The sequence below is a fragment of the Salvia splendens genome, chromosome 16, assembly GCF_004379255.2.
Source record: "Salvia splendens isolate huo1 chromosome 16, SspV2, whole genome shotgun sequence".
NCBI lineage: Eukaryota > Viridiplantae > Streptophyta > Magnoliopsida > Lamiales > Lamiaceae > Salvia > Salvia splendens.
This window is the reverse complement of record NC_056047.1, coordinates 12937854-12958475: the sequence shown is the minus strand read 5'-3', so window position 1 is coordinate 12958475 and position 20622 is coordinate 12937854. Positions and strand designations below refer to the sequence as shown.

General features: G+C 38.8%; 1 protein-coding gene and 1 pseudogene across 1 annotated transcript; both read left to right on the top strand.

Annotated features, from left to right (window-relative positions):
• The first annotated feature begins 368 nt into the window (after nt 1-368).
• LOC121772704 (transcription factor bHLH157-like) lies at nt 369-4474 on the top strand. The gene is made up of 10 exons (XM_042169900.1): nt 369-1060; nt 1476-1565; nt 1651-1759; nt 1842-1883; nt 1985-2044; nt 2141-3169; nt 3260-3361; nt 3474-3611; nt 3711-3845; nt 3934-4474. Exons 1-10 carry the CDS (start codon nt 951-953, stop codon nt 4120-4122), a joined length of 2004 nt encoding a protein of 667 aa, XP_042025834.1. The 5' UTR covers nt 369-950; the 3' UTR covers nt 4123-4474.
• A 793-nt stretch (nt 4475-5267) lies between these two features.
• On the top strand, nt 5268-17152 carry LOC121770205 (annotated as a pseudogene).
• Nucleotides 17153-20622: the final 3470 nt, after the last annotated feature.

The following is a 20622-nucleotide window of genomic DNA, read 5'->3' as shown; positions in this document are numbered from 1 at the left end:
ATTCAATTTGGGTCATTTTCTTGTGCATTTTCCATTATGAATAAATTACGAGTTTTAATCAATTAATAGTATTTCACCTACCTCAAGTACTACTACGACATCACTCATCGTTATTTCTTATCTCAAATCCCCAACCAAATAAAGAATTCATTTGGCACCAAAAATAGTATGGCATACGTCACAAAAAGAATTTGCAAAATATAATCAATTCCCATCTGAATATCTTTCAGACTTTCACAAACATATTCCGGCCGGCATTAAAGACAGATATAAAGATTCCATAAATGCATTTACATAAATGAGGAAATCTTTACTCCCTTGGAAATTAAAGTTTTATCTGATTTTGGTTTTTTCTTGATTTCTTCCTCCCCCTCCCAACCCCCAATTCCTCTCACACACACAAAACACACACACATATATCTATAGGTCTTTGTATTAAATCCACTTTTAGCTACACAGTTTTTACAAAATCTGCATTTGCTGTTTTTGTGTTTTTTTTTCTCTCATTATGATGGCTTCTTTTTAAGCTTTTGGACATTTGGTTCAGAGCTTGAGAGACAGACATGCAACCTTCATCTTCCTATTACTATTACACTTGCTGTTTCTCTACTCTTCAAAAACCACCATTCTCACGTCACAACCATTCATTCTTTCCTCTAAAATCTCTCTGATTGCTTTTTCTACCCTAATCTGAACCCCCATCCAAAACCACTTTCAATTCCACCAGAGTTTGCTTTTTCATTTTCACCTGTGTTTTTAATCAATCATCCCTCCAAAAAGACTGCATTTGTTTGTGTTTCTTGATTTTTCTGTGATCTCAGCTTCCAATTTTTTTTCGCCACTAATAAAGAAAACAAAGGAAATAAATATAGAAAAGGAGAAATCTTTGGAGGTTTGCAGTTGATTGATAGAGATTTACTTGGCGTTCTTGCATTTTCATTCTTCGAAACATGCCTGCAGAAATGTTTGATTCAATGATGAAGAAAACCCTCAAAAATCTTTGCTCTAGTTATGGATGGTGTTATGGACTTTTCTGGGGTTTTGATCAGACAAATTCATTGTAATCCTCTCTCTCTCTCTCTCTCTCCCCTCCCTTTGCATGTGTTTTCAAATGTGTAAAATGGTTTCGTTGCTTCTGTTTAGAACTTTTATTGTACCACAAATTTTTTAAATGAAGCAAGTTTTTTCCTTTTTCTGTTTGTCTAAAAAAAGTAACCACCTTTACTAATTACTTACCTTTCTTCGAAAACAAAATTTTTGTCGAAATGGATACTGTAACTACTAGATTGATGATTAGCTGTGTTCCACTAATTTTTTTGGTTATAATTTCTAATGCTACTATATAACACAGGTTGCAATCTTGCTAAAGACAGACTAATTCTATCTAGATTTCAAGTTTTGAACTTTTTCTTTTCTTATCTTGTTTTAACCTTGACTAACTTAGCAATTATTGGAACTTTTTGTGGGCGATTTAGACTATTGACATTGAAAGATTGCTACTATGAAGAACAAATGGGAGCGCTGATTGAATCTATGCTTATGCAAGCACATGTTGTTGGAGGAGGGTAAGCTATTTATGGTTCTTTAATTTTTGTTAATCACCCCACATTTGGTTCTTGAATAGGAAATCTAATGCAAATTATTATGCAGGGTAATTGGCCAAACTGCATTTGCGAAAAACCATCTATGGTTGGATTTAGATGCTTTTTATGAAGGGAGAAATTGTGCAGTTTCATTTGATAGTCTTGACATTTTCCAGGTACTTATTGGTCATTAAAGTTTTGTTTTTTCCTCTTAATGTGATATTTCTTCTAACTTGAAAAATGATTTTGTTGGCACAGAATGATTCTGAGTTCTTTTGCCAATTCTCTATGGGGATAAAGGTGTGTGCTTTCAAAATGAATGATGCTTGTTTACTTTTTTGAAACAAAATTAGATATCATCATCTTCTCCAAATGGGAATTAATTCAATTTTGTGTTGCAGACTATTGCTGTGATCTCAGTGGAACCGTGGGGAGTTGTGGAGCTTGGATCAACTCACAAGGTTACTAGTGTTTCTCTACTCTATCAACACTATTTACGAAACAAAGTCGATTTCTGGACTCTTTTTTAACCAATTTGCAATATTTTGTGGTTGCAGAATCCTGAGATGAAAGATTTTGTGGATCAAGTGCAGCAAGTTTTCAGAGAAATGAATGGGATTGAAGCTTTAAGAAATGGGACTCATTTAGATAGCCATTTCTTTGATTCTGGTTCTTTGCATCTTGATTCATCGTTTTCGAGTGGCATTTTCCATTCTGAGAATTTGATGGGAGCAGATCTGCTATTAGATTCTACCAATTTCCTTGATTGCTCTGCTTATGGTGATTGTTCAATGCTGACCTCTTCTTGGCCTCATCCAACGCCCTTGTCCGAGGCAAGAGACGAACAATCTTGCAAAGATTCAAGCTCGAACGCCCCTCTTATCCTTTCAAAACACATTTCCAACGCCCAGGATCTTAGTTCGTCTGTCATAACTCCCACCGAGAAACTCTCTGGCTTACTAACTGTGGAGGAGTATTATGGCTTCTCACAGTTGAGTTCTCCACATTCTAGTGGACTAATGAAGGGGTCGAGTTTGAGTGGAACAACCACAACTTCTCTACCAGCCAATTCATTACAAAGTTCAGTGACTTATGCCTTGAGATCAAATGATGATGATAAGTGTTCAATGGGGGTCGAACGTGTTGAGAAAAACCCGGTGGTGTGGACTGGATCTGAATGTATCTCACAGAATGTTGTTGGGAGCAAGTCCAACAGTTTGTTCTCCCAGTTAGGCCTTGACCATCTTTTGGATACTAGCAGCCCTTGTTCGTTTGAGGATCAGCCATCGTCTGCTGCTAAGAGAAGAAGAACCGGCAACTTCTCATGGAGCCAAAGCCAAGTGAAACTTGATGGGATACTGAAGCCATACGACCCCGAGGCAAAGAATAGTCAAGTTAGCAAGGAGCCGCATTCATGTGTTGATGATAGTTGTTCAATGGATGCTAGTACTTCAAGGAGGCATGAGGAACAGGTGAAAACCAAGAAGAAGAAGGCTAAACCGGGGAGCAAACCAAGGCCAAAAGACCGACAGATGATCCAAGACCGGCTTGGAGAGTTGAGGGAGCTCATTCCCAACGGAGAAAAGGTTAGAAATTAACATAAATTTACCATATCTATCTATCCACATATAATTATAGAATTTCCTTCTTGACATAGTTTGTTGCTTATACAACAGATGAGCATTGATCGTTTGTTGGAACGAACCATCAGACACTTGAACTTCATGCAGAGTCTCAGCAAACATGCTGCAAGTCTAAAAGAGATTGCTAAGCCAAAGGTAAAAGTTAGATTCTTTAGTTATATGTGACTCTGAATCTTCCATCTTTGCCTTTTTACAAGCCCTTAGCATGTGCGTAAGTACTAATTCCAACTGTTTTATAACATTACAGTCCATGGAGGTCTGTCAAAATCAGTCCAACAATGGTGGTGATGGTGGAGTTACATGGGCGTATGAAGTTGGCAATGATGCTATGGTTTGTCCACTAATAATCGAGGACCTTAGCAAATCCGGTCAGATGCTTATAGAGGTAATCAGCTGATCTATATATACCAATAAACTTTCAAGATTTCAATTAGAAGCTTATCCATCAACAAGAAAACTAAGCAATTCTAGACATTGTTTGCAGATCCTATGTGAAGAACAGGGCTTCTTCTTGGAGATTGTACAGATCATTCGAGGTTTTGGGTTGACCATCTTGAAGGGGGAGATGGAAGCTCGTGAGACGAAGAAGATATGGGCTCATTTCATGGTGGAGGCTGAGGTAAAAATCTAAACAAGTAGTGGAAAAGACATGGCTTATGCCATTTTATCAAATCTTCGTTGTTGCTTACGTAAGTTGTTGTTTGCAGGGGACGCGTTGTGTTACACGTCATGAGATGTTCTCGTCTCTCATTCATCTCTTGCAGATGACGGGGCAGGGTGCAGCCAGAGAGAGCGGGGGTTATGGAAATGTCGGTATCTCAGCCTTCAATAGCTTTCAACCTTCCACTTCATTTCCTCTCAACTTTGGTGATGCCCTTCAATGTGCAAACTTGTGACAATGTCTCATTGAGTTTGATGAGTAAACTGATACAAAGGCTCATAGTCTTAGTCTCTTAGATGAAGTGAGAAATGGAGTGTTGGGGTATATATATAATAATTTTGTTTTCTTGGTAGGAGTTGCGTGTGGTATAATGTATGAAGGGGAATTTGTTAAGAGGAGAAGAATGCTTGTCTTCTCCACTCCAACTAAGGCTTCCTTTTTAGATGTTTCTTGAGGGTAGGCTCATTTTGAAGCTGACAAATTTAGTGCTTGTTTATAGCTTAATTTCTGAATTGTGATGTTGCATTTCAGTTTTTTTATATATAAATAAATGAATTAATTGTGTGGCTCCTTGAGTCATTTTTTCATTTTGGGAAGTTCCTTCATAGTTGAGTCATTTTCCTATATAGTATCTTTTTTCTCTTTCTTACTTTACTCTCCCCTCCTCCATTCTCTCTACTTTATTCACTTTCTACTTTATTCTCTTTACTTTTTATCTATTTATTTAACATATACAACGTCCCTTTCGTAAACTCCGTGTCGAAAGTTTTGTCTCAACTATGAATAAACGGAGGGAGTACTCTTTTTTGTTCTAGCACCATTAAAGTTTTCAAGTTCTACTTATCAGAATCATCTTAATGGTAATTATTAATTAAGATTTTCAAATCTTTTGAAATTGGGCTTCAGTTAGTTGCGAGAGTGACCCATAAAGCCCCTAGGCCCAAACTACATTCCTTGTGGCCCTTCTAGCAATGTTTTTAGTAGTACTACTTATTTTCCTTCAACCAAGTAAAAGTTACAATTATGCATTTATCAACTTTAGTTATGTTATGTTATAAGTTTATAACTAAAGACTTCATACTACAATTAACTTTTATCATACCGTATTGGGAAAAATAATAGGATGCCGAAGAAAATATAACATTTGTTAGTAAATTCAGGCGAAACTGAAATTGATAAATGTGTGATTATTGTTGGTCTTGATTTACAAACATCAATTGCTAGTTATGGTAAACACTTGTGATCTTATTTGTCTAAAATATGAAATCGAAGGCTATTACCAATCAAAAGTCATACTAATTTTTAAAAATAAAAAAGAGAATAAGTGTTAAAGATATAGTTTGATTTAAATATAGCAATTGGGTTGGATATAATATAAACATGGAAGCAGATTATTCATCCGATGATCAAATCACATCCCCTCTATGTAAGTTGATCTCCTCATAACTGAATCTGAATCTGAATCTGAAATTGAATCTTGTGTTTAATTATACTATTAGTGAGGCAGAGTGATGAAGTGGAGGTGGAGAACTCACCGATCAAGCAGGTGGCGCTGACGGTGTCGACCTCGGATGACCCGAGTCTGCCCCGTGCTGACGTCCAAAATGTGGTTGCTGGGGACGCTGTCGTGTGTGCTCCTCTCCTTCCTGAACCAGTTCTTCTGGTACAGGATGGAGCCCCTCTCCATCACCGCCATCTCCGTGCAGATCGCGGTGGTGCCGCTGGGGCAGCTGATGGCAGCCAAGATCACGGACCGTGTCTTCTTTAAGGGGAGGCGGTGGGAGTTCACGTTCAACCCGAGGCCCTTTAATGTCAAGGAGCATGTGCTCATTGATACACATAGGTTTTGAGGGAATTGATTTCATTATCAGTTAAGGAACTATAAAGATTTACACGCCTCATATAGGCCTCAATATTCTCCACATATGGTAAGCCACTAATTGCTATACCTAATTCTATACAGGATCTTTCCTTCCAACACTCCCCCTCAAGTTAAGTGACGGGATCACCGATGCTTAACTTGTCCAATACTCTGTGGAAAGATTGAGAGTTCACAGCTTTCGTCAAGATATCTACCAGTTGATCTTCTGATTTGACATATGGTAGTTCCACGATCTTTGCATCAAGTGTATCTTTTATAAAGTGTCTGTCCACTTCCACATGCTTCGTTCGATCATGTTGAACTGGATTCTCAAAGATACTAATGGCGGCCTTGTTATCACACAGTAATCGGCATATGGTTGGGCCGATTTGAGTTCCAACTCAGTCATGAGTCTCCTAAGCATAGTACTTCGGTTAATCCACTCTTGATTCCCTGAAATTCTGCCTCCACACTAGACAGAGCTACTACTTTCTGCTTCTTACTCATCCATGTCACAAGATTGCCTCCTACAAAGGTAAAATACCCGGCTGTTGACTTCAGATCATTTGAATTTCCTGCCCAATCTGCATCCGTATATCCATTTACCTCTAAGTGGTTATGCTTCTTGAATAACACTCCATGTCCTGGTGTGCCCTTCAAGTATCACACTATTCTCAAAACAGCCTCCCAATGTTCTTCCTGAGGTGCATGCATGAACTGGCTTACCACTCCGACGGCATAGGCCAAATCCGGCCTACTGTGGGATAGATAAATGAGCTTTCCCACTTGTCTTTGATATTTCCCTCGATCAGCCCGTTTAGCTCCTTCTCGGATCTGTAATCCGTGATTCTGAACCATTGGAGTGTCCGCTGGTTTACAGTCTATCATTCCTGTCTCTGCGAGGATATCAAGCACATAACTTTCTTTGATTGATGAAGATACCCTGTTTTGATCTCTTCACCTCGATGCCCAAGAAGTATTTCAAGGCACCAAGGTCTTTCATCTCGAATTCTTTGAACAAATTTCTCTTCAACTGACTTATCTCCTCTTAGTCATCCCCGGTAATAATCATGTCATCAACATAAATAATAAGACAAGTAATCTTACCATTTCTCTTGTTGAGGAATAAGGTGTGGTCCGAGTTGCTTTGTCGGTATTCATACTTTTTCATCACTTCAGTAAATCTTCCAAACCAAGCTCTCGGAGATTGTTTCAAACCATATAAGGTCTTCTTGAGTTTGCAAACATCCCCATTCAAAAAATCTCCTTCGAAGCCTGGGGGAGGTTCCATGTAGACATGCTTGGTCAACTCGCCATGTAGAAATGCATTTGTTACATCAAATTGATGAAGGGGCCAGTCTCGGTTGGTTGCAATAGAAAATAGCACCCTTATTGTGTTGATTTTGGCTACTGGCGAGGAGGTTTCAGCATAATCCACACTGTAAGTTTGGGTGTACTCTTTCACTACTAGCTTGGCTTTGTATCGATCAATAGACCCACCTGGTCTCCTCTTGATAGTGAACACCCATCTACACCCCACAGTTGCTGCTCATTTGGGTAGTTTGCTGACTTCCCAAGTTTTATTTTTCAATAGCGCATCCATCTCCACAAGCATTGCATCCCTCCAATGTTTTTTCTGCCAAGCCTCTCCAGCTGTATAAGGAATTTCTTCCTCCTCATAGAGGGCAGCCTCAAAGGCCCTCGCCATCTTAGTTAGGTTTGCCTGTGCGAAATTTGCAACAGCATACTGACTCATTCTTCCTATATTCTCAGGGGAGTATCGTTTTGGGGGAATTCCCCGAGTGCTCCGTGGAGGAAGTATATACCTCCCGGTGCTCTTATCTAGAGAAGTCTCTGTATCAAGTGAGTTAGGAAGAGTATTTTCTTGGGGAGGATCAGAAGTTACCTCGGATACCGGTTGAGGAGGATCATCAGGTGGTGGTTGAGAGGACTCTGCGGTAGAGACGTGCTCGGTGGCCGTGCTAACCTTTTCTGTTGAGTCCTCGTTGGAGTGATTTGATCGAGGCAAAAACCAACTTAGGTAGTCAACAGTGTTTTCTGACTCACTCACCCCCTGACTACTAAAGTTGGCGTGGTAAAAGAATTCTGTTTCCAAAAAATTACAGTTCATTGTGGGTACGACTTTTCGTGTGCTTGGGTCATAGTATCTATACCCTCTTTGATTAATCCCATAACCTACAAAGACGCATTTGGTGGCACACGGTGATAATTTGGTTCTCTCGTGTTTTGGGATATGGACATACACTGTACATCCAAAAACTGTGGGCTGAAGGTTCAAATGTTTGGGAATTTTAGTGAGCTTGGTCAAGGTATCAAGAGGTGTTTTCTTGTTCAGAATTTTTGTGGGAAGTCGATTAATGAGGAAAATCGAGGTTGGCAAACACTTCTGGCCAGAAAGATTTAGGGACTTGGGACTCAATCATCAAGGCTCGGGTGATTTCAAGGATGGTTCGGTTTTTCCTCTCGGCTACCACATTCTGTTCGGGTGTATATGGGCAGGAAGTTTGATGGATAAGGCCGTTTTCGGTAAAGAAATCAGTCATTTTTTTGTTAACAAATTCCCCCCATTGTCGGACCGAAGAGTTTTTATAGTGGTCTGGAACTGGGTTTGAACAAGTTTAAAGAAAAGGATGAATTTTTCAAGTACTTCGGATTTGTGCTTTAGAAAGTATATCCATGTCATCCTAGTGCAATCGTCTACAAATATTACAAAGTATCTAAAACCATTCCCACCAACAACGGGTGTAGGACCCCAAACATCAGTGTGAACAAGGGAAAAAATGGAATTCATATGAGTATTTGTAGGTTTAAACGATTGTCTGTGGCTTTTGGCCAAAACACAAGTCTCACAAGTAAAATCTTTCGGAATAGAGAGTTTAGGAAAAAGTAAACTAAAATAACCAGGGGAGGGGTATCCCAGTCGTTGGTGCCAAAGCCAAATCTCCCTTATCGTGGACCCGTGAGACAGCATCACACTTCCTTGTTGAGCTATCTCGTCCACGTAGTAGAGTCCTTGGCTCTCAGTGCCACGCCCAAGTATCCTCCTCGTCCGAATATCCTGCAAAATACAAAAGTCGGGATGCATCAGTAATGTACAATTTAACTCCTTCATCACATGACTTATAGACATCAATCTTTGGGACAAGGTAGGGACATAAAGGCAATTTGAAAGTTTCAAGGTTGGGGATATTTCAATAGTGCCCGCCCCGGCTACAATGATTAATTCCCCACTAGCAGTCTGTATATATGTCTTAGTAATATTACTAAAACTAATAAAATCATCCTTATTTTGGGTCATGGTGTCTGTGGCCCCACAATAAAAAATCCATCCCTTTTTCTCCCCCTTAATTCCATGTTTCACAATATATGCAGCGGAAATTCGGTCTAGGGCCTCAAATCGATTTTTAAGGTCAATAGGGCAAATTTGGATATTTTCAGAGAGATCAGGGGGCTTTTCACAATAATCCATAAGTTTTAGGTCGTCATGCAAGTCATCATAAGTAGGGGTTTTTTTTGCAAAGCATGGGGTGTTTTGTATAATTTTCAAAAAAACTGGGGTGTAAAAACATAACAAAAAACAGGGTTAGGGTTGTGAATCCCCAACCCTTTACCTCCATTTGATGCGCCGCCTCTTCCTTCGTTCCAATTCTTTCTCTCAACAAAATTGCTGGCTCCGATGACGCATCCGCCTTCGCCGGAGGCTTCTGGTCCCCCCTCTTTCTGCTTCCCTCGTCCATTCGACGCTTCCCATTTTTCGGGATTTGGCTTTCCTGTCTCATTTCCGACGGTGAAGCCTACTGCCATCTTGGCCCTCGCCGTTTGCTTCTCCTCCCACCAATCGGGGTATCCTACCAGTTGAAAACATGTCTCCCGCGTGTGCTTTTGCATTCCGCAATGGGAACACCACAATTTTGACTTGTCCGCCGGTTTTCTTCCCGGGCAGTGGGCAGTGGCTGTCGATCGTGGGTTTCTGCTCCGATGGGGTTGCCTCTGTCCTTTCGCTGCGAGGCCATGGCCGATTCCACCAGATGTGTGATCGGTGCCCCCATGACTGCCTTCGTTGTTATTGTTGAAGGAACTCGGTTGTCCGTTCCTGTGTCGAGCCGCCTCCTTCTTCACCCAACTATAGACGGTTTCTATTGGGGGTGGTGACACCTCTTTGAGAATGTCACGGCGGATACCTTCATACTCCTCGTTCACACCTGCGAGAAAACGAAGTACTCGTTTGGTGTTTGAGTACGCTCTGAATTGGCTCACCCCTTTGTCACAGCAGTCGATCGACTGCTTTTGACACCGATCGATATTGATCCACATTCCATGGATCTTTCGGTAATATGTCTCCAGGTCCATATCTCCTTATTTAATCGGGTTTGCCTTATCCTCCAGGTCGTACACGAGGTAAAGGTCTGCCTCACTCTCATATGTGACGGCTAGACTCTCCCAGAATGCCTGGGCTGTTTGGTGATGGGCGAAATCTACAATGATATTGGTTTCGATATTGTCCACGATCCAGGAGAAGACGATGAGATCGGTCTCCTCCCAATCCTCGTACTCCGGGCTGGTTTTCCAGTTATGTGGGAGTAGCCTCCTCTACTCCCAATTGCGACTCTCATCAGACGCGACCACAGTGGGTAATTTTCTCCGTTGAGTTTGAATGCAACAGTTACATTCTTGCTTGCTCGTATCTTGCTGCTTGACGATTCTATGGTTGGTTTTTCGTCGGTCATTTGGGATTGATTTAGGATTTGGTTTTCTCACTTGTTTCTTTGTTTTTGGTCGGGATTGGTATGGGCGGTGATGAAATTTTTCTGAGCCCTAATTCATAGCCTGCTCTAGTACCATGATAAACATAGGTTTTGAGGGAATTGATTTCATTATCAGTTAAGAAACTACAAAGATTTACACGCCTCATATAGGCCTCACTATTCTCCACATATGGTAAGCCACTAATTGCTATACCTAATTCTATACAAGGTATGAAAAGATATCAATCAATTACTAATTCTTCCAATCTTGATTATGTAGGATCTTCCATTTGATTGCGCAAGATCTTTCCTTCCAACACTCGTCACCATCTTCGCCAACTCCGGCGCCGGAACGGTCTACGCCATCCATATCGTCACCGCGGTGAAGGTGTTCTACCAGAAGCACATCAGTTTCTCCATTTCGCTCATCGTTGTCATCACCACCCAGGTACTTACACCCAATAACCAATCAAATTCAAATAGTATGAAAGAGAAAAAAAATAGTAATTGAATTAATTGTTGAAATCTATTGAGTGTTGGTTTAATTGGATTGATGATTGGGTTTGAGTGGTAGGTTTTGGGGTTTGGATAGGCTGGCATATACAGAAGATATCTGGTGGAACCAGGGGCAATGTGGTGGCCGGCAAACTTGGTCCAAGTCTCTCTCTTCAGGCAAGTTTTATTTTTAATAATATCTATGCATTATAGCTAGCTAGGTGTGACCCTCAAAATTCGTAGTAATTTTATTTTGGGGTCGGATTAATAACTCTATTGATATTTGAATGTGGACATGAATTTAATTTTGATAAGAGCTATCTATTCTAAATTTTGAATTTGAAAATTTTAAAAAATAATTTACACATATATAAGTAGGGAGATGATCAAAGTATAACTAATATTAAGCGTATAACTAGGGAACAAATCTCAGCCATTAGATCAAAATGATCTTGTTCACTATATGAGTGATTTAGTTAAATATAAGAGTGATTTAGTTCACTACAGGAATGAGTGAATCAAAACACCATTATAGTGAAGGATTTAGTTCACTGTAAAGGAATTTTGGTTCACTCCTTCCTGTATTGAACTATATCACTCTCATAGTGAACTAAGTCGCTCTTATAGTGAACTAAATCCGTGATCTCTAGTTATGCATTTAAGTAGTGCTTTCCCTAGATCAGTACTCTATATAAGTATACTTTTTGTGATGATATGATGAGTTATTGCATTATTTCATACTACTATTAAATATCAGAAAACAGTTATCCTCAATGTGTGCCCGCCAATATGTATAATTGTTTTCTCACCTTGACGCATATATAGTCTTGTTTTGATATCATTGTTTTTTGGTATTATATGCTGTCATGTGACAAAATTAATAGATAGATAGATAGACGCAAGGTTTTGAATGTTTTTTTTGTACGCTATATGTTAAGGGTGAAGTTCCCTTAACACGATAACCGGTAGTCGCGGTTAGGATTGCAAAAGAAAGTAAAACACGATAAAAGGAAAATAAGATAATTTGATATTTCTTGAATGATGGAAAGGAATAACAAAGTCCCTATTTATAATGCTAAATACCCTGACTTAGGGAATAAGAAACTAATTATATGGGAAAGATATGCAAATCAATAACAAACTAAATAATAAGGTAGAGGGAATATTCATAGAGATATGCTCGTATCAACTTCCCCACGGTTGAAATCCACCTTGTCCTCAAAGTGGAAACCACGACACAATGAAGAGAGTCGAAAACAACAACTTAGGCGAGATATCTCCTCCTGGATCAAACGCATACTGAATAGTTGAAGGTCTCCCTTCATTATTCCCATAAAAATACACTGATGGATGACTCTTGTTGAAAATTAGACGGCTCCATTTGTTAACCAATTCTTGAGCAATTTTCCGGTTGCTTCTAGTCTCCTCATCCGGCTTAGACAAAAACATAATATCCTTTCCAAGGTCATTTTTCTTCAATTGTTCTCTTTGACCAGACTGATCCAAGCTAATTGGAAGATCAAAGAAAATCCTCATAATTGCAGCACGGACGTTGATGCTTGGTAACCTCCCACCAGGTAGTGGCTTGAGCCAGTTCTTCAGGGGAGTCAAAACTCCATGATCAGGTGGAGCTTCATCTTCTTCAACACACATATGCACAGATTTATCTTTTATAATCAAAATTGACTTCTCTTCCCCTACAGATTTCAATTCTCTCGCAATATCATCTTTCCGTGCTTCCAAATTTCCACCAAGTGGAGAGTTATCAAAGTCCATGACGAATAGGAGCTTCGATCCATAATCTCTTTCGCAGTCCAACAATGCCTCTTCCTCCTCAATTTGAACTAGATTAAGTAATCGATCAATTTGGAGTTTGTCAAGGCGTCTATGAATGCCCAACCACGACGTGTTGTTTTGCAGATGGATCAATCGTGCATCGGCGTCGAGCGATGTTGATCGATGGTTCATACCTGCGATATCCCTGACATGAGACGAATCACTCAATAATTTCAGCGATGCGTTGTCCACAACGGAACTACCAAAATCAATCTAGTTGATTCGAGAAGCATTCAATTGTCGCGAGCACTGAATCTCGATGCAACCTTGAACCGGTTTCTCATTGCGCGTGGAATCCGGACCGGACTTCTCCATTTGCTCAACCTTTCCAACTCCACCAAAACCAACAGAAGAATCGGGAATCTTCTCGGTAGAATCAGCAAAGCCTTCCTCTACTCGATCAGAATCAGGAATCAACGGCGGCTGGTAGGTATTTGGATGAGGCACCTGCGGATAATTTTGGTGTGGTAGGGCTGCTGTTAGCAGCGACTGCTGTGAGGAAAGTTGTGGTGGCTGGTGGTAGTCGTGTGACGGCAGGGGCTGAGTGTGGAAGTAGTGCTGCGGTGGCTGTCTGTAGACGAGCTGCTCCTGCTGCCATGGATCGGTGTAGGTCTGGGACGTCGGCTGCCTGTTGGGGTCAGTGTTGTGGAAGTAGGGTTGTGGCTGGTTGTCGAAGCAGGGTTCAACCGTTGTTTGCCACGGTGCCTGATATTGCAGCGGCGCAGTGGGCTAGTGCGTCCATGGTGGGTCCCAACAAGAATTTGGGTTTGCCTGCAGAAACGTGTAGGGCAGCGGTGGTTGCGGGTAGGGATGGAATGGCTGCACGGGCTGATGGAGGTCGTATTGGTGATGGGCATGTTGTTGTTCATCAAGCTTGTCCAATCTCTTGTTTAATATGTTGCAGAAAGCCATTATTCGGTCACATAGTGAAGACAAAATGGTTTCCTCATTGGGAGTCATGGATGAAGGATGAAGATGGAGGATGAGCACGAAATGAAAGCACCAATTGTTAAGGGTGAAGTTCCCTTAACACGATAAACGGTAGTCGCGGGAGCTTTGCCCGTTGATCAAATCAAGATTTAGGATTGCAAAAGAAAGTAAAACACGATAAAAGGAAAATAAGATAATTTGATATTTCTTGAATGATTGAAATGAATAACAAAGTCCTTATTTATAATGCTAAATACCCTGACTTAGGGAATAAGAAACTAATTATATTGGAAAGATATGCAAATTAATAACTAACTAAATAATAGGGTAGATGGAATATTCATAGAGATATGCACGGATCACCATATGAATATACATACATTATGATAGCTAGGCAGATATTTTTCTCCCAAATTAACTTTTATTTTTTGCCAAGCTAGTGAACATTTTGTTTATTTTGTGTAATTTTTTTTACTATAACTATTAGATCAAATTTTATTGGTTAGGTATTAAAATATGATATACTAATACTGTATTAAATTTTAAAGAACTTTATATATAATTAAAAATAATAAAATGATGATTTCACAAGACCAAGCACGGAATCCATATATATCCTATTTTTAAAACATTCATTTCGAGTGATATTTTTACATGAACGATCCCAAATGTTAGAAAAGTTGTAAAATAATTAAAACATGAATATTTAGGACTTTTTACCTTAGTGTAATGACTTCAAGCATTCAACCCCCAAAATGATGGAGGAATTGTTTTCTTCCAGGATCATAGTTAGCTAGCAGACAAGATATCTTTTTAGCCATCTTATTCTAAATTATTAACGTTAATGCCAAATATAACAACAAACTCGTCTAAATATAGTTTTAGTGACATTGAGAAATGTGTCACCAAATTTAGTTACACCTCAGATTCCCACATTTATAAGTACTTTTATTGCATATAAAAATATGTAAGTAAATGTTGGGTAAGTTTCTATTTTTATGATATGCACAATAATTACCCATCACAAAATGTCACAATCTTTGTTAGTGACGTGGACACATTTTTATGGTCAATCATGGGTAATATTGTGTAAGACGTGGAAGATATAATACGATATAAACAACATTTAGCAACTCAAACGATGTCATTTAATAGTAAATTATATCTTTAATTTTTACACATGTAAGTGATATGGCATCAATAAACTCAAACAATCAGGATGCTAGAATTTTTCGGAACTGAACAGTAGAGAAATATGATAAAGTTATATTATAGTTTGACAATTTTTTTTAAATTTATAGCATTGCTCAAAATTGACCAAACTTTGTAGTTTTTCGGAGTACTATTATTTAAAGAAACGTGTCTTTGCAGTTGGAAAAATTTATGAGTAAAAAAACAAGATTCATATTGTGACCGTAACTCTAAAACACGTACAAGTAGGGTGATGCATGTATACATGTACAACAGGGCACTGCACGAGAAAGACGAACGTGAGAAAGGGGTTTTTTCTTCTTTTGTTCTAGAACACACTTAACATTCCTCAAGTGTACTGAACTTTTTTTTTGTTCCGGGTTTGGGAGAGACGCATGACCCTCATGCGTCTCCTTTTAATGAAACGCATGACGGAGATGCGTCTTTTATAGAGACGCATGAGAGACATGCGTCGTTAAATTTTTAATTTTTTTCATTATTTTTTTTGAAAGACGCATAAGCGCCATGCGTCACAAGCAAAGACGCATAAGGGTCATGTGTCTTTCATTTTTTTATTTATTTTATTTATTTTATTTTAATTATTTTTAATAGTAAAATAAAATAAAAATAAAAATAAAAATAAAAAATGAAAGACGCATGATCCTCATGCGTCTTTGCCTGTGACGCATGACGCTTATGTGTCTTTCAAAAAAAATAAAGAAAAAAAATTAAAAATTTAACGACGCATGTCCCTCGTGCGTCTTTATAAAAGACGCATTTCCGTCATGCGTTTCATTAAAAGGAGACGCATGAGGGTCATGCGTCTCTCCCAAACCCGGAACAAAAAAAAAGTTCAGTACAAACACGGAATCTAAGTTCTATTCTAGAACAAAAAAAGAAAAAACCCTGAGAAAGGCGGAGTGAGCCGCACTCAGTTCTTCGTGATCGCTTTCATCTGCAGCTTCGCCTACTACATTTTCCCCGGCTATATCTTCCAAATGCTCACCTCCATCTCTGGATCTTCCCCCAGTCCGTCTTCGTTCAGCAGCTGGGCTCCGGCCTCGGCATCGCCGCCGTGGGCCTGGACTGGTCCAGAATCTCCTCCTACCTCGCCCGCCCCTGGTTCGCCACCGCCAACGTCGCCGCCTGCTTCTTCATCATCATGTACGTCGTCACTCCCATCAGCTACTGGTGCAACATCTACCACGCCAAGGTCTTCCCCATCTTCTCCAACGACCTCTTCACCGACTCCGGCCAGATCTACAACATCTCCTCCATCATCGACTCCAATTTCCACTTCGACAACGACGCCTACCAGCGCCAGGGCCACCTCCATCTCAGCACGTTCTTCGTCATGACTTACGGCGTTGGCTTCGCCGCTCTCAGCGCCACCATCGTCCACGTCATTCTCTTCCACAGAAGGTACGTTTAGATAGCCAAATTCTGGCACGTCTCATGCTTTGCTTTTCAAAATCTTAAATTGAAATCCGTCTCATGCTTTTCAAAATCTTAAATTGAAATCACGAAAAGATGAAAATTTTGCAATTATCCCTTCCACCTCGTTTTTGTGAAAATATGTGATGGCGTGGTAATTAACCGGTTTTAAGCAGGTGGAAGTGTTATGAGTATGTTAACTCACTTATTTAGAGTGATACATTTAAAATTGACCAACACATTATCGCGTATTTCACCAGAAATGAGACGGATGAGATAATTCTGAAATTTTCTTCTTTCAAGATTCAATTTTTGAAGCCCGGAACTGACCAAAATTAGTACTACTATTATTATTTTATCTATTACCTATTTCGACTAATCTTTAACAGTAAGCACCTATTTAGACCATCTCAAGATTGATTTCGGATGGTGCAGGGAAATATGGGAACAGAGCAAATCGAGTTTCAATGAGAAGGAAAAAGACATACACACGAAGCTGATGAGCAAATACAGACAAGTACCAGAGTCGTGGTTTTGGTGCATTCTTGTCGGGAATGTCACACACACTTACTTGAAAACGAACAAGAGAGCTCATGAAGAAGAAAGCAAAGTTGGAGAATTCCATAAATATCGAGCTGAAGATTTTTACTGTTTCATTACTTATCTTGTAATGTCAATACAAACTGATTATATAGCTAGACTAAGAAGGATCTAGAATCCATTCCTAATCTATTGTACAATCCTATCACAGCTCTTAATCATAACAGAATTCATTAATCTTTCTTCTTCATAATTCCTCTCAATGCCACGTCTCTTCATGAGTCTTTGTGGTCCTCAATCTTGCCTGGTGAAAGAGCAGCGGATCCTTCATCAATGCTAGCTGGCATATGTACTGAGCCGATCATCTCTCGTGCTCCAGTTGATCTCACGTGATCACCAGCTGCATTCAATTCATGCATTTGAACGTTGCATGAAACCTTAGCAACATCTTTGGTTTCTTCCTTGCTAGGTTCTCTAACATCTCCCCTCAATCCGAGTGAGGCTAAGGAAACCACTCCAAGTTTGGTTCTAAGCTTCACAAAGGATTGCTTACTTAAAGGCTTTGTGAATATGTCGGCTATCTGGTCTGCAGTTGGAACATGTCTTAAATCCAGTTCCTTTGCAAGCACTTTATCTCTCACAAAATGAATATCCAATCACTAGACTATTATTTCTCTTGATTTTCAACTCATCAAGTAATGAACTCAACCTTGTCACTTCTGAAGCAGCCAATGCAAGGCTTCTGTACTCAGCCCCAGTGCTTGATCTTGCCACAACACCTTGCTTTTTGACACACCAAGAGATCAGATTCTTTCCATAATGTGTGCAGATTCCACTGACAGATCATCTGTCATCTAAATCCAAGGCCCAATCTGAGTCAGAAAAACCAGAAACAAAACCATTGGACGCGGGGCTGGCGTTCATGGGGGTGTTGTTGTATCTGTGTTTGGGGCTGGAGGATGTTGGGATAGAGTGGTGAGGGAATAACCTCGACGGCTGCCTCTACGGCTCCCGGGGTTATTGTACAAGGTTGTCCTGTTGTGTCCTAGCCGTGGATCAACAATTCATCAGTTATTTTGTACAACCAAATATGAACGGTGGTTGTTCTTGTTCATATTGCTTCATTCGTTGAGCTTCCCGCACGAGGTAGGGTAATGTTACATGATGATATTTGAATGAAATTGAATTGGTTACCATCTTCAGTTCTTGCATCAGGCTAATTAATCTTGTACTGTTTCATTTGTGACAGATAAAAAAAATCTCATTATGGGAATCTAAATCTTATATTCTCCTAAAAGGAAAAACAAAACTAATTTTATAGCAACTGAGAAATAATCTAGTTTTAGCTGTATTTCCACAGGCATAGTTGGATATGGATAAATAATGACAAGAAAATATGTAAAGTAACTATACCAATAATCGCATCATTAACGCGCGCCAACACACTGTTTAATGGAGTAGTACTTAATTCAAGTTCAATGTATTATTATGGTCTGGACTCACTACTATACACATGTTAATGTTATGTTAAATTCTCATTTTTGTCTTTCTGGGGTAAAAATTACATGTAAATCTCAAATCTCGGTGATGCTCTGTTGTATACATTGAAATAACGAAAGGTAAAAGTTTTAAATATGTTTAAAATCTTTTGCGGAGCAATAATTTGATAGTTTGATTTTATATTGCATTACCTTCAAAATCTATTGCTGTCGGTGCTGGATATATAAATGATTAACCTAATAAAAGCATCCCTAACGACCCGTGCATAATTTTACTGGTAGAAGATTTAATAGAAGAGAGTTAGAATTACTGAGTGATGGAATATAGTGGAACTCACGTTATCAATAATTCGGTAGTATTGTCAAATTTATATCACCAATTAAGTCGCGGGGAATTAAAATAGTATTTTATACACCAGCATTTAATTATTTTGTAAGTGTGTTAACTTAAAGTAAGCAAAAATGTAGATTAATATGCTCTTTTACAGAAAAAATGCAAATTATTATATGCGTATTTGACTATTTGTCATTGTTGTTGAGAGCACTAGCAACGGTGACCTATCTTAGAGTCTATCTTCATTTTTTTCTGCCACGTCAGCAGGCTCAGCTCAAAGCATATCTCCCTGCAATGAGAGATCTCATAGCCTATCTCAGAGCCCATATTTTTTCCATATCCTTACTATTTTATATTTTTCACTTTTAATTTAGTGTGATATAAAATAATATAGAATAACAAGAAATGGAGAAAACTCAGTAAAAAACAAATTTCATTAAAAAGAAGAGTGAACTGCATCAAAAGGCCCTAACTTTTCGCTGTGTAACAGCAGAGGCCCCTAACTTTTAAAAATCCCACCAGAGGGATCTAACAAAATATGTAATCACAAATCGTGTTTTTTCGGACCATAACAACCTCAGGGCTTGGAAGGGCAAAACCGCCCTTTTGTATGGCCGCCACTGCTGCATGCACTGTTGATGGGACCTGCGAAAGTAATTGATGTGACAGCAAAGCATGGTTCTTGTCCCCTATTATTTTCCCAAGCTCAGACCTGCATTGTAATTTATTAAGCCGAAGTTTAGTTTCATTTCACCCGCAATTTTTTGTTTTCATTTCATATTTATTTGACTCAGTTCAATTATTTTCGAAACCATTGATTATTCAATTCCCTTTTTAATGTTATATGGCATTGTTGTTGACAAATTGTTAGGATAAGATCATCTATTAATATGGTACAGTATAATAAAGTTGACTAATGAAATTTAAATAAATCATAGTAATAAAAATAAAATAAGCATTTGTCCTTATTTACATTTTTTATTAAATGGTACGTTTTCCACTTTAATGTAGTACTAGTAGCTTTTAAAAGCACAAATAACTTTTTGAATATATACTTACTATTTTAACATGGGAATTGCAGCATTAAAAATATAAATATTATGAATCCAAATCAATTTTTATAAAAATTAAAAGGGATACTGTGGCACAACATCCCATCGGACTTTCATCTTCATACGTGACTAAAATCCTATTCTTCTGCTGGGCACATTTGTTTGCTCCAATAAAAGTAGTTCACTTTTATATTTTATTTTATTTTTTTAATTATGTATTTCTATTTTTGATAATTTTCTTTCTTTTACCAATTGACCATTTTCCAGAGTAATACTTCACTCACACTTTTTTTCATATCTGTCCCATATTATAAATTTCACATTAGAACTTACAGCACACGTCTTCCAAATTCTTTATTTTTTAGAAATTGGAATAAGTATTTATCTTGGTTATGTCCGTTGTTTAATTTGCAAAATAAATTGATAACAAGCCCATGTTATTTTCTCGATGAGAAAGGACCGCACAGAGTTTATTTAACATAATCGAAATTCAGAGCCATTAATTCTATATGGAGTACTACATCATTACCTAACTTCCTCCAATGTAAAAGCCACAGTACGTTTGCATTTATACCAAACGGCTACATCAATTAGGAGAATGGAATTATGAAGACTATACTGTTTGACAAGACAGCCCCTGCACATGCAGACTATGTGCAGGCATAGGGAGCAAGTGTAGTACGTAAAAGGTCTAAACTGCCCTTCAACCTATTTGGGCATTTTCGTCCGAAAAATGACAAAATATACACGTTTTGTGATTACATATTTTGTTAGATCCATCTGGTGAGATTTTTAAA

Coding starts and splice junctions, on each gene's coding strand:
- LOC121772704 (XM_042169900.1), top strand. CDS start 951: ATGCCTGCAGAAATGTTTGATTCAATGATGAAGAAAACCCTCAAAAAT. Junction 3,170..3,259: donor TCATTCCCAACGGAGAAAAG/GTTAGAAATTAA, acceptor CTTATACAACAG/ATGAGCATTGATCGTTTGTT. Junction 3,846..3,933: donor ATTTCATGGTGGAGGCTGAG/GTAAAAATCTAA, acceptor TGTTGTTTGCAG/GGGACGCGTTGTGTTACACG.